Raw genomic sequence first — 17,537 nt, 5'->3', positions numbered from 1 at the left:
ACAAAGGGAGAGGAGGAGGAGGAAGAGGAGTGGGAGAAAGGGGAGGAAGAAGAGGGGAAGGAAGAGGGGGAGGAGGAAGAAGAAGGAGGAAGAATAAAAGTGTCTGCCATAGAGGCAGGCTGTGGGGAGGGGAGTGGGGGAAACTGAGACACTGGTGGTGGTAAATGTACACTGGTGAAGAAATGGGTGTTGAAACATTGTAAGACCAAACTCCATCATGAACAGCTTTGTAACTGTGTATCTCATGGTGATTTAAGTTAAAATGAAAAGATGATGTAGTACTGAGTCCACATACTTCCAAAAACTGTCACTCAGTCATTCCGCTCTGCTGAATTTTAAAACCTAATTGCTAAAACATAGCCAATATTGGAATTTATCTCGATTCCAATACTACATTTTTAAAAAGGGGGATCCTGAGTGTTGCTTCGGGGTGGGGTCCACTGCTGTTGATGTATGCCAGTGACGCAGGCTGATGGCTCAGGGCTTGCTGGAAACACAGTTCTGCCAGGCAGCAGTCCCGGGGAATGCTGCACCACGTGCTGGGCTTGGCACCTCTTTTAAGCGAGCTTTTTGTCTGTTTGCTTTTGGGCTACACCCGGCAATGTTCAGGGCTTACTCCTGGCTCTGTGCTCAAGGATCACTCCTGGCGGGCGGAGGACCATATGGGGTGATGAGGATCAAACCCGACTTGGCTGCCTGGAAGGCAAGCACCCTACCTACTGTACTATTGCTCTGGCCACTTATGAACTATCTTTGTGACCCTCTAATATTATAATTTTAGGCGATTTATCTTTTTTTCCCCCCAGAATTTAATCTGAAAATGTAAAACCTTTACTTTTTTTTTTTTGGAAGTAAATAGATTTTATTTGGAGGACTTTTAGGTGTGGAGGGAGAGGGTGAGAGAGTAACGTACTAAAGAGGAACACACACACACACAAAAAGAGAGAGAGAGAACGCGGGCTTCTCCAAGGATGGGAAGAGAGCCCCTACACACATCCTAGCATTAGACACGAAAACATGAACGTACACATCTCAAGAGGGGAGATGCGGGCGACACATGTGCTCAGCCCACATGTGCTCAGCCACGTGGGCGCAAGCAGCACATGGGCTCCAGCAGCATATGGGCCAAAACCTTTACTTTTTTATATGCATTTCACTGTATCGCTGTCAACCCATGGATGATCGAGTTACTCGAGTGGGCACCAGTAACGTCTGTATTCCTCCCAGCCCTGAGATTTTAGCAGCCTCTTCTTACTCATCTTTTTCCATTAGTTGGAGGCTCTTTCAGGGTCAGGGGAATGAGATCTGTTGTTGTTACTGTATTTGGCATATCAAATATGCCACGGGGAGCTTGCCAGGCTCTGCCCGTGTGGGCAGGTTACTCTCGGTAGCTTGCTGGGCTCTCGGAGAGGCATATATTTCTATCATAAATATTATAAATCATAGAGAAAATATATAACTATATAAATGCATTTATTTCAGGGAAGGTACTGGCAGAGGGACAAAGCCACGCGGGTTCCGGGGCCGAGACCTCCAAGCCTACTCGAATTGGAGTCGAGCATCTTCCACCCAGATCCTCCAAATTCCAGTAGGCGGGGGTCACACCCACCACCTGGCCCCCTGGCGCCGTGTAATCCCATCAGCGGCCAAGACTCAGAGACTATAAAATCCAGATCCCGGAACCGCGCGGCCGCATTCGCGGCCGCGCAACATCTTATTACCTCATTCCTACTTTGGACAAACTTGCAGGCTATCCGAATGTAGCCTGCCCACAGGGCAGAGTCTGGCAAACTCCCCGTGGCCTACCAAATATGCCAAATACCAGTAACAATGATGGGTCTCATTCTCCTAAAGAGCCGTGAATATAATCTCAGGGCTAGGATGAAAGAGACGTTACTGGGGCCTGCTCGAGGCAATGGACGATTAACAGGATGATGAAATGAAAATGAAAAAAATTTCAGGGAAATTGATTTACTTGTTTCCTCCTGGCTGTATCTATGTTCCTGAGAAATCCTACACAGTAATGACACTACAGAGTTCTTTTCTAAGCATAACAGATAAGGATGTGGTGTAATAATGGACGCGCTTGTCTACAAGTGCTGGGCCTAGGCAGGGCTCCTTAGCAGAGACTTGCCCAGCCTTCACCCACCGCCGCGGGGCCGGAGAGCGCCTGACTTACTTGAGCTGAGCCTGATGAAGCCCGGTGTAGCTGAACCGGTGCTGCTGCTGCTGTTGGCTTAGGATCTGGAGCTGCAGGAACAGCTGCTGCTGCTGGAGCAGCCGGGCATAGGCGGAATCCATGGGCGGGGGCGACTTCTCCGCCTTCTGGTCCGGGGGAATGTACTGGTGGTACTTAAGCTTCTTCACCTTTGGTTTGGGGTCCTTGGGCTTTTTGTGGCGGTTCTTACTGTCTCCCAAGGCTTTGGACTGCAAAGAGAATGATAAAATGGCACAGGAGTTAGGTTGAGGGAGCAAACCACAATACACAAAGCGACCCTGGGACATGAAGGAATTTCAAGAACAAATCTGCAACTATTGGATACTGGAAGGACACTTCTTCAGCAGAGCAACACTGCAAACCAGGAATATTTCCTTAGTGGAATGAGCTCTAAGTTTGTTTCAGTGAGAACACATTCCTTACCTTAACCCAGCCAATAATCTGGATATATTTTATTTTGGGATGGATCCGTTAGTTATTTCATATTCATACAAGCTGGAGCAATAGCACGATGGGTAGGGTGTGTTTGCCTTCCATGCGGCCAACCCGGGTTCAATTCCTTCATCCCTCTCAGAAAGCCTGGCAAGCTTCTGAGAGTATCCCACCCACATGACAGAGCCTGGCAAGCTCCCTGTGGGGTTTTTGATGTGCCAAAGACAGTAACAAGAACTCTCACAATGGAGATGTTACTGGTGCCTTGCTTGAGCAAATTGATGAACAATGGGAGGACAGTGCTATAGTGTTACATGTAGTAATCTTTAACTGAGACCTTGATAAACTGACTTAAATTTTCACTGATGAATATGCTTGTCTTCAAAAAATCCAGGTGGTGGATTCTGCTGTTTTGGGTGGAAAAGTAAGACTTCCTCTCTTTTTTTGGGCGGGGAGGGAGTGGTGGCTGTCACAACCTACTGTGATAAGGACTTACTCTAGGCTCTGCATTCAGCGATCACTGCTGGCAGGGCAGTGCTTGGGACTATACATGGTGCCGGGGATTGAACCTGGGTCGCCTTATCCTCTATACTACTTCTCTGACCCTCAATGCCCTCTTCTTGATACCACCTATAATATTGATAGAAGATAAGGAAGTGGTGTCCACTGAAAAAATGACTGCCCCATGCATCTCCCCCATGAAGCTCCTCCCCTCCTTTTTTAATTTGTGGGGTTAGTCATCCATTGGAAAATGTCCAGTGGTTACCATTATGAAGCATGATTTGGACACATTGAAAGAAAAGGGTACAAGCACAAATGTGAAAAAAAAAACAACCTTGGAATGTGTTACAATAACTAACTTACTAAATATATTAGTAATTTGAAAATTAGCAACTTGAAAATTAGAAAAACATTGTATGCTTTTTATATCATTGACAAACAGAAGGATAATAAAAAGTCACATTGATGTCTGGACAGTGGACAGCGTGATTACACTATCACCTGACTTTGCAACTAAAAGTTATTCAAATATTAGGAAGCAACAATTATACTATGTAATAATTTTTTTAACATGTAATTTTTTGGTCCATTACAAAATGTTGCCATGAAGAACATGGATGTTTGACAGGATTCTGGAAATATTAGGAGAAAAGTAGGCAGAAATGTGTAGTATCAGCAAATGCCCAGAAGAGGGGGCACTTGCCTAGTTGACAAGATGTTTTCTAACTAGCTGTGTTTTAACCACAAAACGCACATCTGAGTGGCGGGTTTATCTGTTTAGTTACTTAGACCCAGAGCATCAGTCTCCTTTGTGTTTCCTCAAGAAGTCTTCCCTGCTCGTGAATCGACTAGGGTCCTAATTAGTGGGTTTTCTGCTTTGGGGAGTGTTTATTCCCCACAGGGCTCCTTATTCTCGCCTCTGCTTTGTTGCAGCGTGCCACATGCTCTCATCTCATCTAAGACTTGCCTTGTCTGGGAAAGACAGCACTGCTGTCCTGCATCTAGTACTTAGGGATTTTTTTTTCTCCATGTTGTCTTAACACAGGGACACTGAACGTTCCAGACGGTATTTCCTACCTGTATCTGCACAGCAATAGAATAAGAACATGCTTATCTTGCTACAGAAAAAAATACCAAGAATCAGTGGTTTTAGACACAGGCATATATTTAAGCCCAGTTAGTGTCATGCAAAGGGGAATATGACTTGGTCTGTGGGGGCAGAATGTATGATTTACTAAAGACATTCTAACTCTTAACCCACATGTATATAGCACAGACACTGCCTAAGCAGCCAGAGTTTGACTATCCTGACCTGAAAAAAAAATTAAATTCTAGTCTGCTAAATTAAATAGTTTAGCAGGGGCTGGCAAGAGAGCACAGTAGGTGGGGGTATTTGCCTTGCATGCAGCTGTCCTGGATTTAATTCCCAGCATCCCATATGGTCCTCTGAGCACACTAGGAATAATTCCTGACTGCAGGGCAGGAATTACCCCTGAGAATAGCCAGGTTTGAGCCCCCCACTCCCCCCACCACCACCATGCAGAGAGAGAGAGAGAGAGAGAGAGAGAGAGAGAGAGAGAGAGAGAGAGAGAGAGAGAGATTCAACAAACTTAACTGTTCGCTCAAAACTTTTCTTTCCAACAGGTTACCCCACCCCCATCCCCAACCCGCCTCTTTCTCTGCTATTTTCTGCTGTTAGAGAATCCTCCTTTACTATCTAATATCAGCTCATTTTCAAAGCTACATCAAATTTGTCCCACCTGATCAACATTTGCTAAAACACAGTGATGTCCTGCATCTCCACAACACTTTCGGCTGTTCGGTACCAGCACTGGTACCACCCCTTTGGGGCAGACGTCAAAGAGACTGAAAGCTGGTATTTATTCAGCTCTTTGAACCATTGGCCCTGACAGAAAATACTGTGTGTGTGTGCGTGTGTGTGTGTGTGTGTGTGTGTGTGTGTAAGTGTGAGTGACAAAAAGAGCACTGTAGTCAGAGGTTCCCTCTGTGCGGGCTACGGGAGGTCCCTTCCTACCTTCACAGCAGCTTGCACAGGGCTGGGCACGCGGAGGGGGCTGAGCCTCTGCTTCCCTGGGTCTGGCTGGCTGCTGCATTGTGACGCTGAGTCTTTCCTTTCATTTTCTGAGCTGGAAATAAGATCCTGAAACCCAAATGTTAGCAGTGTTAGGATGCAGAGGTCAAAACAATGAGACATAGACATGTTAAAGAAATGTCAACATAGAAATGCTAAGTGAACACTCTTTCTCCAAGCACTGCTGTTCTAACCTCAGCCTCTCAATTCAAGTAAATATCAGAGTCCTTCCCTTGGAGGGAAAGAATCCTGTATTTTTTTAATGTAGTTTTTTACATAAAAAGTGAGGATACTTCAGAAAGAGCGTTATTAATAATTATTCCCAAAGACAGACCAAAAGTTGTCCTGTTCTAGACAAACTAGGATATCTGATTACACTAAGGATTACTGACCATGACAGGATCCAGCTGTTGGAGCTAGTAAGGGAATTGGAAAAGAAGGGAAGGAAGAGTGTAGGAAATGGAAAAAGTGTACAACAATAATACTAGTTAGTGAAAGGACGTTTTCAGATGGAGGGGAGTGTTTGTGTGTTTGTGTATGCTGTATGCATGTGTCTACCTGTATGCATGTTTCTGTGTGTGTGTGTGTGTGTGTATAATGTGTATCTCTATCTTCAGATCTGAATGTACATTTGCATATGTGGTGCATCTTTGTAAATATAAGCACATAAATGCATGAATGCATGTGTACATGCAGGGATGTGTGGAAGAAGCGAGGACTTGTATAAATATCTCCAGGAGGAGGCCCCAATGGCTTTTCCCCTGGCTGCCTGAGTTCGAGTGGGCCCCAGCCGCTCTCCCAGCCAGGGTGGCCTGGGTGATGGGGCAGAGGTGGAGAAGAGGGCCAAGCCGGTTTGTTGATCATATCTGTTTATTTCATTCTCCCCACGCGCCTGCCCCAGTCTCTCTGAGCCCCCCATTCTAGTCTCACACTGCTCCTCATTCCTGTTTCCTCCTGTCTCTCCTGCTCATCTCTCCATGCTCCATCTCGCAGCCTGGGTTCTCTCTCTCCATGTGCCTGCTCCTTCCTGTATTCTTCTTTTACATCCTTCTCCCTCCCCCCCTTGCTAGTCTCTCCACTCCATATCTCAGCCCTACCTGCCTCTAATCTCTCCTCTCTTTTGTCTTTCCAATTCCCTCTCACTCAGGGCTGCACCCAGTCAGGTAGCAAAATCAACATAAGAGAGCCCTTCCTGAGGGTCCACCAGGTTCAAAGGAAACACCACATAGGGGTATTCCAAAGCCCTTCCTGACTGCTCAGGGTAAAAATACCTCTTAAGGTGTTTTTCTCCTTTCCTCAGTCCAATAATTCTATCAACATCTTAATACTAGTTATTTTTGTATGGCCACAGTAAGAGATAAATTGAGACTTGTAGGATAGCTCTCCTGGGAACATCTTGCCACAAACTCAGACTACAGTGCTCAGGCCAGATTCCTAACCCTAGCAGGGTCCAAATATAGTTATTACTTTTTGGATCATGACAGCATTTGTTCATGACCAAGCTCTAAACTTAAAGTTAAGCATTAGGCACTTTGGCCAGGCCCATCTTGATACCAGGGTAGCACATAGCTTACTGCTTGCCCTGGTTCCATCCAGTCCCTGTTGGGACCCTGCTTTTGCGGTTTCTAGGAAGTAAGGGCAGCTGAGGCTTAGGTTGAGAGAACAGATGCCCAGGAGGAAAATATCACTGAATCACATTACAAAAGTATAGCGTATACTGTCTTCTTGTTTCCGTACAAAAAGGACATTGCTCTGAATAAACTATGCAAAGGATTTAGGGAGAAGAGGAAAACAATATTTATAAGTAAACAGAGCACAAGGAAAGAAGTTACAAATAAAACCAGAGGAATGGGAGCACTGTGATGGGAGCAACCCAATAAACCTAAATTACCTGAGGCTATGCAAGGAAAAATCAATGTTATCTTACAAGGACTAAATACCCTTAAGGCAGGAAGAAGTCTCCTCTTAGTTCAACAGTTAAACCATGGCGAACTCTTCCTGCTGGAAGGCGTCAGGTCTGTTTCTTCCAGTCCCCCAGAACCCCAAAGCTTCCACTGTAGAACACTGTGAACTTGGACACTGGTTGGTCTTCTCTAGTACTTTCTGTCCTGGAGACTTTGAGTGAGTCATCCAATGTCAGTGAGCTTTTGTTTTGTTTTTAAAAATTGAACCACCGTGAGATACACAATGACAAAGTTATTCATGATTGGGTTTCAGTCACACAATGTTCCAACACTGTTCCTTCACCAGTGTATATCTCCCAGTGAGTTTCATTTTAAACCTCCATAAAAATGGAGAGCAAAAAAGAATGCCCTCCCATAAAGGCGGGGCAGGGTGGGGGGAGAGGGTGGGGGGTGGGAGGGCTACTGGGATCACTGGTGGTGGAGAATGGGCACTGGTGGAGGGATGGGTACTCGATCATTATATAACTGAAACCCAAGCACAGAAGTGCATACTGTGTAGACTTACAGTTGTAAGTCTGCAACTGTACCTCATGGTGTTTCACTAATAAAAAATAAATAAAATAAAATTATATTAGCACTGTACTGTCCTCCCATTGTTCATCAATTTGCTCGAGAGGGCACAAGTAATGTCTCCATCGTGAGACTTGTTACTGTTTTTGGCAAATCAAATACGTAGCGGTTAGCTTGCCAGGCTTTGCCGTACGGGCGCGATACTCTCGGTAGCTTGCTGGGCTTTCCGAGAGCGGCGGAGGAGTCGAACCGGGTCGGCCCGGTTAGCTGAGTGCAAGGCAAACGCCTTGCCACTGTGCTTTAAAAAAAATAATGAATAGGAATAATTACCACTAAATTTCAATATATTGGATATTCTAAAAACTTATACAATTACAATAAATCCACATAAAACAACAACAAAAAAATGGAGATCAAAGTTCAGGGGGATAGAAGTGACAGGTTATAGAGGCCCAAGAGGTGAAATAGTGGGTAGGTGGCACTTTCCTTTCGTGTGTCTGACCTGAGTTTGATACCTGGCACCCTCAATGGCCCCCTTGAGCCCACCAGGAGTGATGCCCAACTGCAGAACCAGAAGTAAGCCCTGAAGTATTTGAGAAAAGCCAATTGTATCAGTGTTGCTTTCAAGAGAAGATGCCAGGTTGATAAATGATTTACTTACCTGGATTGTCCCTAAGGGCCCCCCCAAAGGGGTCTCTGTGGCCGTGGTGTCCTGAGGAGATCCCACTGAGCCCTGAGCTTCTTCACTTTGTGTCTGATCTGGAGAAAGCCCATCACTGCTGTCTTCTTCAAAGGTGAATGCATCAGCAGACTTGGCAAAACTCACCTGATTACCTAAGGGTGTGGGTCCAGAGAGGAGTCAGCCATTTAGATCCATCATAGACCTTAAGTAAATGTATCCTTAAGAAGCTTTGAGAAACAAAGAAACTCTCTTTTCATTTCAAGTTCAATCAGAATAAAGATGAATTTTAAGTGATTTGGGTTCTGATATATTGACTCCATCAGGGAACTTGTGTTTACGAAAATTGTCAGTAGGGAAAGGAGTCACAATTCGTTAGACTTTATTTTCAATTTTATCCATTCCTTAGAGTTTTCTATGTGAAGTCACATTTTTTTTTTAATAAAATCAGGGGCTGTGAGGGAAAGAAAAAGGGCCACGGGGCATGGGATGGGCCAAAGGGGAATTCAGTGGAAGATTCCTTTCCCCATCAGCTTTATCAGGAGAATATAGTTGACAGGGCACAGCTCAATCACATCATGTTCGAATATAAAGCAGCTTGTGTGGCACAAGATGATTAGCAAACTTTGATAATATGGATATGTAAAAAGTTACTAGGTGCAAACTTCCACATGTCAAAATTTATCTGACAGAAGGGGTCCTAAAAAGCTCCATTCATTCACATAATGTGGCTATGCTTATAAAAGTCATAGAGACTAGAGACAGCTAAGAAACTTTAGCATGGTCTTTTGTTCTTTCATTATTTGAATTTTCTTCTTATTCCTCATGCTTTGCGTCTATTTTGGAAGTCCTCAGTGACGCCCTCATACAAAAATGTCTTTCTCAACAGTGTATCTGACCTTTGGAGGGGAACAGATACATTAGTTGGGCCAGAGGGGTTATCTAGATAGATGGAACTATAGTGAAGGCCTTATATATCCCTTATTTTTTAATTCCCCAAAATCCATCTGATTTACTAAACAACTGCCAGTACGAAATGTGCTGAGGCCACACAGCTCTTCTGACCTGAGTGCAGGCACAGCTCTTCTAAAGGAATTTAGGCATTATCAGGAAGTTTTCCAGTCCACTATTCTGTAGCCACACTTGACAAGAACTTTTGACTCCTGCATTGAGGAGATAAGAAAAGGAGCTTTCACTGTGGTGATTGGAAAGGCTGGGAGGAACTGGAAGTCATGGAAGCGAATGTGGCTCTGGGCTTGTCACCACCACCACTGCTGGGCTTCGTCATGGACCCTCAGACATTCCAGCATCAAGTCAGGACAGAGGCCAGACAAGGACAAGGTGGGTGGGAGGTCCAGGAGCTGCCCACTGAGGAGTCCTCAGATCCGGAAGGGTCTGAGGCTCAGCATTTCTGTTTCCTGGCTTTAATGAATATTTATAAAAATCATTACTTTTTAATTATCATAACAATAATTATACTTACCAAAGTGAATTCCATACAGAACTATCTCAACATACTAATCCCACCTACTGTTAATGATTCCTGTCTATTTCTTAGAATAAACTCTGAACATATGGCAAGACATTTACGCTTAATTCTTAAAATTTTTTCATAGATATAATGGTGAAATAAACTTCTAAAACTAGCTTTTTTCCCCCCTGCAACAGGTTTTAGAGCACATAGAGATCTTTCTCATTAAAATTTGTAATTTTGGTAACAGATTCACAGTATTCTACAGCATTAATAGAAACTTTAATACCACAACTTTTCTTCTCTGAGGTGTACTTTATTATTTTGAACTATAAAAATTAGAAAAAATGGAATAGTACAGTTACTAATATAAAATATTAGCTATATACCAAATAAATCTGCTAATATTTTCTGATATTTATATAACAAAAGAATTCATTTTCTAACTTGGAGTTTTACTGGAAATTTGACAAATGCCAGCTTTTCCTTTGAAATTGAAGGTTTCTATCTTCCTGTGGTACTCTGGACCTTTCTTTGTAGTTGAGGAGTCTAGAGTTAGCTCACACATTTCCCTTCTCTTTTCCCTCACAGTAAATTCTGAGCAATGCAAAAATCCTAGGTTAGTTATGTCCATTAAATATGAATACAATTTTTAATTATTATTAATTTCTCAGGGAAACCATTTGTCTGAGAGCATCCCAGGAAGAATCATGCAGTTTCCTTCATAAATATGTATTATAGATTCAAGCAATATGTTACTTTGAAACCATGCTTCCAGTGAAATACTAGCCCTATTTGTTAAATTAAAGAATTTGTCTCTGTTAAAGGGATTGCATTATTAATTTTGAATTTTATATAGGCGTGGAACTGGAGGTCAGGAGGGGAAGTGAGTCTTTTCCATGACAGAACTGTAGCATCTTATTATACGAGAGTTAGTGCTGTTCTTAGAGAGTCCTGAGCGTGGCTGGGAGCGAGACTTTTTGTCCAATAGGTTCCTTCATCTGTGAGGGTCTTATACTTCTCCATCCCCCTTCAATCTAAATGGTATGCAGCTTTTGATGGGGTCTGATAATTCATGTGACAGAGATTCCCCACTCCTCTCTTCTCTATCTCCACACTCAACCACACCCACACATCCAAAATGTGTACAAATTCAAGGGAATTAATCAAATCACAATGTTGTCTAACACGTAAGTAGAAATGATTTAAGAAGTGAGGAACAAAAATGGTTTCTTCCCAACAATCTCACTTTATTATTCAAGAGAATAATTTTCAATGATAAACATTGTAGTCTGTCTCAGTAATCTACTTAACAGAGGTAGCAATAACAAGAATCGTCGTAGCCATGGTGACACAATAAGCTTGAGTCGTGCCTTTTCTTATCCCTCTTTTGTAGATGAGGACACTGAACTATCCAGCCCACATAGGGACAGAGCAGAGTGCAGACCCAGACTAGACTGCCAGCTCTCAGATTCACCAGGAGAGGGGGTTGCAAACACAATTTATCATTCCTGAAAATAATTCAGTGACAAGTTGTATAGGGAACACTAATATCTATTGGATTAGCTGGATGAAAGAGTACCAGATGAAACGGTCAATGTCTCTCTTTTATTCTGCACACAAACACAATATGTGTGGAGGTCAGCCCCACATTTCTGTTTTCACTAGAGTTTTTGAGATGTCACTGAATGTGACGTCTTGTGAGAACAAAGAAGCATTCGTCATTTGAGAACATCATCCAAGAAAAAAGAAAGATTTGGGGAAGGGAAACCATGATTTCACTGGCTTCTCACACAAAAGAGAGAGGAAGTGTATGGATGCTCTGCTCATCTGCAGTAAATTGGCATGTCCAGTCTACTTAGCATTTGTGAAACTCAGGTCAAGGAACTAGAATGATGTAAAAATGTCTAGAATGAGTAAAGCAGAAGGAATCAGTCTAATTCTCTTTGTACTGAATTAAATACTCTTTCATTATTTTAATTTCTAGCCTTCATGCATTAGAGAAGTTGAGAAAAATCAAGCAATGAGATATAAAACGGTGACAGGATGAAAAAAGTTAGAAGCATCTATATATCTCCATGTGACACAGTCAGAAAATTTCTCAGAAATGAAGTTATGACATTTGCCTATAAATGGATGGACATGGAGAGTATCATGCCGAATGAAATGAGTCAGAAGGAGAGGGACAGATATAGAATGATTGCACTCATTAGTGGTATATAAAAATTATATAGTAGAAGATTAGTATCCAAGGCAAGGGAAAACAGGAGCTAGGAGGACTTTCAATGGTTGGAACTAACCACAAGTGTGTGTGTAGCTTAGGGTGGATAAGATAGAGATCAGTACGACAATAGTTTAGCAGGGAATGATCACACTGGACAAGATCTGAGGATTAAAAGTAGGTAAAGGGAAAGGGATATTCTTAAAAACCTTTCAGTATCAATATTGCGAACCTCAATGCCCAAAAGGAGGGTGAGAAAGAGAGAGAGAGAGAGACAGAGAGAGAGAGAGAGAGAGAGAGAGAGAGAGAGAGAGAGAGAAGGAAAGCTCCTGCTATAGAGGCAGGCAGGGGTGGGGGTGGGGGGGTTATGGGAGGGAGCCTGGGGACACTGGTGCTGGGAGATGTCCAGCACCAGTGGAGGGATGGGTGTTGGAATACTGTATGATTGAAATCTAATCATGAACAGCTTTGTAAGGATCTATCTCCCAGTGATTCAATGAAAAAGTAAAAAAAAAATGCTCATAGTCTAGACTGTCACCTAAGAGCTACTGGGAATTAGAAAAAGAACACAGCAATGTATGGTTTGTCCAAGAAACGTTATTTGAGTAAGCTTGAATGATGTTTAGCTCTAGATAGGACCAGAGTAAGGAAAGTAACTGTTAGTGGATAATGAGAGGAGTGGGAGGGCAATTACAAAATATTGACTAGCAAAAGTGGGATGAAAAGTGTGAAGAAATTTTCTCCCACTCATAAGTTAGGTTTATTTTGATAACTAATCCCTGAAGAGACACATCTGGGAGTCTACATTATCAAGAGATAGAAATAATTTTTAAAAGCTCTCTTCTTGAAGCTGAAGTGATAGTTTAGCAAGTAGAATCCTTGCTCTGCATGTGGTTGGCCTGGGTCCATTCCTAGCACTTGATCCCCAAGCCCTACCAGGAGAGATCCCTGAGCACAGAGCCAAGATTAAGCTCTGAGCACTGTTGGGCGTGGCCCAAACAAACAGAATGGTACATATTATAGTCATAATGACATTTATGACAATAATGGACCACATATATGATGATGGTATACATAGATAGCCTTGGTGTATTTGTTTAAGTATGAATTCACACATAGCACAGTGGGTAGGGTGTTTGCCTTGCATGTGGCCGACCTGAGTATGATTCTTCCGCCCCTCTCGAAGAGCCTGGCAAGCTACTGAGAGTATCTCGTCCTCACGGCAAAGCCTGGCAAGCTACCTGTGACGTATTCGATATGCCAAAAACTGTAACACAAATCTCACAATTTGTTATGAGATGTTATTGGTGCCCACTGGAGCTGACCGATGAACAAGGGGAGGGCAGTGCTACAGTGCTATAGGAATTCACACAATAAAAATTCCTAATGATCTATTTCTCAGAGAATGTCCTATCCATACAAAGCATGGGTGTATGGTTTAATAATTTATATTCAATATACAAACAATGGAGAGTTAAGGCATAAGAGAACTTCAATATATTTTTTTTTTTTTTGCTGAATAGCAGTACTCTTTTTTTTTTTTAATTTTAAAATGTTTTATCTTTTTTATTAGTGAAACAACACGAGGTACAGTTGTAGATTTACAAATTTTGTGCTTGGATCTCGGTCATACCACGATCAAATACCCATCCCTCCACCAGTGCCCATTTTCCACCACCAGGATAATATCCCTCCCCCCATCCTCCCATCCCCCCATCCCCCCCTGCCACTGTGGCAGGGCATTCCCCCCTGTTCTCTCTCTCCTCCTGGGCGCTGTGATCAGCCAAAGAGGCATTGAGTGGCGAACATGTTCAGTCCAGTCTACTTTCAACCTGCATCTCCCCTCCTGGGAGGATCCTCCAAACACCCTCCACTTGGCGAGAACTTCAATATTTTTAAAGCAGAATGTGCCAGTTTAGAAAATGCCATTAAGAACACTGAAGACCTTGATATGCGGTCCAGGTCACGGACCTACCTTGGGGCACCCTGCCAGTAACCACCTCACAAAATGCTGCAGGAGTCTGGATTTGACACTGCTGGGACAAAAGAGGAATAAAATGACTATGGACATCCCTGGGCACAGTCTCTGCCAATGAAGACAGTGGTCACAGAACACTCAGAGCAAGGGGCAGTGGTTTACTTTTGAGGTGAAGCATGTGGTTTCCTATGCAGGCAATAGGAACTTGGGTTCTGGAGTTTTACAGACTTGGATTGTTCTTTTGCTCTTACTGTTGAGTGGCAGTGTGACTATTGGGCAATTATTCAACTTCTCAGGTCTCAGTTTCCCTATCTATAATATGGGAATAATCATAATATCTACCTTAAAGTGTTTGGGGTATACATAAAACAACATTTATAAAGTATGAAGCCAATCCTGGATATGTGTTCATTAATTTCTACCTATTTTTATTATTATTACTACTTCAAATGGAGTATCTTCTTAAGTTTACCATTTTTAAGAAAAAAAAAAACCCAACAACTTAGGATGTGTGTTTATCCTGTGGTCAACTTTGCAGAGGTCAATACAGCTTCAGATCAGAAAACAGGTTTGTCCTGACAGTCTGATTTTGGGAAAGCAGGGACTGGTCTTTCCAGAGCAGAAGGGTCATGGCAAAGACTGCCTGTTGCCCGTGCTCTTCTCCACTCAGCCAGTCTCTTGGGGACCGGGGCAAAGGCCATCTTATCTCTGTGCCTTGGGAACAAGCTGTCTATCAGTGCTTCCCTGCTCTGGCTCTGCTCCCGGCTCCCACGGTGAGCAGCGCTGACTGGGGCCCACTGGAGTGCAGGGCGCTGGCTATTGTCCCCGTGCACACGTCAGGCGGTGTGATGACAAGGACCTGCTCTGGAAGCCCTGACATCATTCTCCAGCTATGGCCGCAAAGCTGACGCCGGGTCCTGGCTCTGGGGGATCTGGGCCTGAGCGTTCCCTCTCCCTCTTGAAAATGATTAGATGAATGAGTAAGGTGCACTTATCTCTGCATAAACTTTTAAAATTCCAAGATCTAGGTGAGATAAAATGAGTCCTAGCTACCTTTTTGCTAGGAATCGCATACAAAGGGCTGGAGATCATGAAGTGGAATGTGAAAATGGAACACTCTGGCTTATCTACTTGCAAACTTGAACAGTGCATGCAGGGGAGCTATTTTAATTCATAGATATCCTTCAGGAAAAGACTGAAGCTAAATTCCTTTCTTAAGGGAGAGGGGCATCTATGTAGAAGTAGCTGTCGCCAGAAAATGCCTCCTTCCTAAGATATTTCAATACATTGAAGATGCCACAATTAAAGATTGAAATATAACAAAGACAAGACCTATTGTTCTTGAAGTGGACTAGGTGCTTTTGTTATGGAAATGAATTCCACTCTGTACACTCCCGGCACATTAAAGATTTGCCTTAAGTTTTCTTATATAACCGGATACGAGATATTTCTCACTTATACGCATATGAGTGAGAAAACAACAGTGAGAGGTAAAGCTCTACCTTGGCAGACAGTGAACTTTCTCTGCATGTAAGAGTTTGATCTTTCATGACAAAAATTATATTAAAAAACAGTGAAGGAGAGGCTTCCCTAAAATATCAGACATATCTCTCAAGATATGTCACTCTGACATATGTGTTATTTCAAGTTGAGGTCAAATTGAGGTGCATTAAATGCTTTTACTGTCCCCTATCTCCCCTATCTCCCTAGAAGAATTGAAATTAGGGATATTATCTAGAATTGTTATTTTTTACTAAAGATTATCCTTCTATTGGAAAACTGATAGATAAATATCCAACTATATATATATTATCATTAATATTATATCAGGGCTTGTCCCTTCCCACCTCATCGGGTCAGTGAAAAAAACGATCAAATTATTATTCTCCTCACCAGCCTGTTTTCACTCGGAGCATCACAGAGGGGGCCCAGTGAGAGCCATCCCCACCTCAAGGGACCCAGCCCCAGCAGCTGACCTCCACTACCAAACCGCCACCATGCTCCAGGCCACTTTCTACATGCTCAGGCCGAGCCTCACATGTGAGTGAACTGTACCATACAGCTGACACATCATAAGACACTCCTTACCCATTTTCCATAATTACCACACCATAATATATATACATATATGTACATATATATATATACATATATATAAATATATCGGAGAGTCCGGCAAGCTAACAAGAGTATCCCGCCCACACAGCAGAGCCTTACAAGCTAGCAGTGGCGTATTCGATATGCCAAAAATAGTAATAATAATGGGTCTCGTTCCCCTGATCCTGAAAGAGCCTCCAATACATTGGGAAAGACGAGTAAGGAGAGGCTGCTAAAATCTCAGGACTGGGATGAATGGAGACATTACTGGCACCCGCTCGAGTAAATCGAAGAACAACGAGATGACAGTGATACAGTGATTAATATTATTATTATTATTATTATTATTATTATTATTTCACTTTTTTGGGCCATATCCAGCGATACACAGGGGTTGCTCCTGGGTCACGCACTCAGGAATTACTCCTGACGGTGCTCAGGGGACCATATGAAATGCTGGGAATTGAACCTGGGTCGGCCACGTGCAAGGCAAATACCCTACCCACTGTGCTATCACTCCGCCCCCTCTATTATTATTTTTTATCATTAAAGTCACATTTTCTTTGTGAGTCATCACTTCTCTCCATGAAACACCAGACCTCTATCCTATCCCTTAGCTTAGGATTTATTCTCCAATTTCTCCTCACTGACATTGGATTCCACATTTATATAGATTTCCTGTAAATTCGTTCTTGTTTTAATCTTTTTAATGTTAATTTGATTCCTCGACTTTCCTAAGAAGATGAGAGACATTTTTCCTCTATCCAGTCTTCTCTACAATTCACCTGTACTCTAGTGCTCTGCATCAGAGTTAAAGCCTAACCTCTAAGGGCAAGTACAGTTAGGAGGTATGAGAAGACACCATTTCTCACTTTTCTAGTAAATGACCCTACCCTTTTTTGTTTGTTTTGGAAATGTGTACATTGTTATTATTTTTTTAACTGAATCATCGTGAGACACAGTTACAAAGTTGAGATTGGGATTTTGTGGAATGTTCCAGCTCTTGTTCTTTCCCCAGTGTACAGCACCCTATCAAGGACTTTCTCAGACTTTTGAGGACATCTTCTAGCCCTGTCCCCTGCAAGGCGTACCCTGTTTGCCTCAAAAAGATACCCTGAGTCAATTCCATAGGGAATCACTTTAGTGGGTAGCAAAGATCAATTCCGGAATGGTCACCTCTCTTCCTCTCAATGCTAACTTTCCTCCTCAGTACACTAAGACATCACAGGTTGTTTTCTGATTCTCTTTTCACACTCCCTTCCAGAATCTTTCTGAGGAAAATAAATTTTATGCTTACTCTTAGTGTGTTTCTTACCACCAACGAGGAATTTTTTTTCTTTGAAAATCATTTATCATAGAATAATAACAAGTTAT

The 17,537-nt window shown here is 42.7% G+C and overlaps 1 protein-coding gene across 1 annotated transcript in view; it reads right to left on the bottom strand.

Moving 5' to 3' along the window:
* The window catches only part of MYOCD (myocardin), a 119,965-nt gene that overhangs the window by 27,014 nt on the left and 75,414 nt on the right, over positions 1-17,537 (bottom strand). Inside the window, exons 6-8 of the mRNA XM_056117915.1 lie at positions 8,379-8,551; positions 5,187-5,312; positions 2,180-2,427 (exon numbers count right to left, since the gene is read on the bottom strand). Coding sequence (XP_055973890.1) covers positions 2,180-2,427; positions 5,187-5,312; positions 8,379-8,551 — 547 coding nt within the window. The remainder of the gene's footprint in view (positions 1-2,179; positions 2,428-5,186; positions 5,313-8,378; positions 8,552-17,537) is intronic.

This window comes from Sorex fumeus, unplaced genomic scaffold (genome assembly GCF_029834395.1).
Source record: "Sorex fumeus unplaced genomic scaffold, SorFum_2.1 ptg000036l, whole genome shotgun sequence".
Taxonomy (NCBI): domain Eukaryota; kingdom Metazoa; phylum Chordata; class Mammalia; order Eulipotyphla; family Soricidae; genus Sorex; species Sorex fumeus.
The sequence above is the reverse complement of the archived record's forward strand: the minus strand, read 5'-3'. Positions and strand labels throughout refer to the sequence as shown.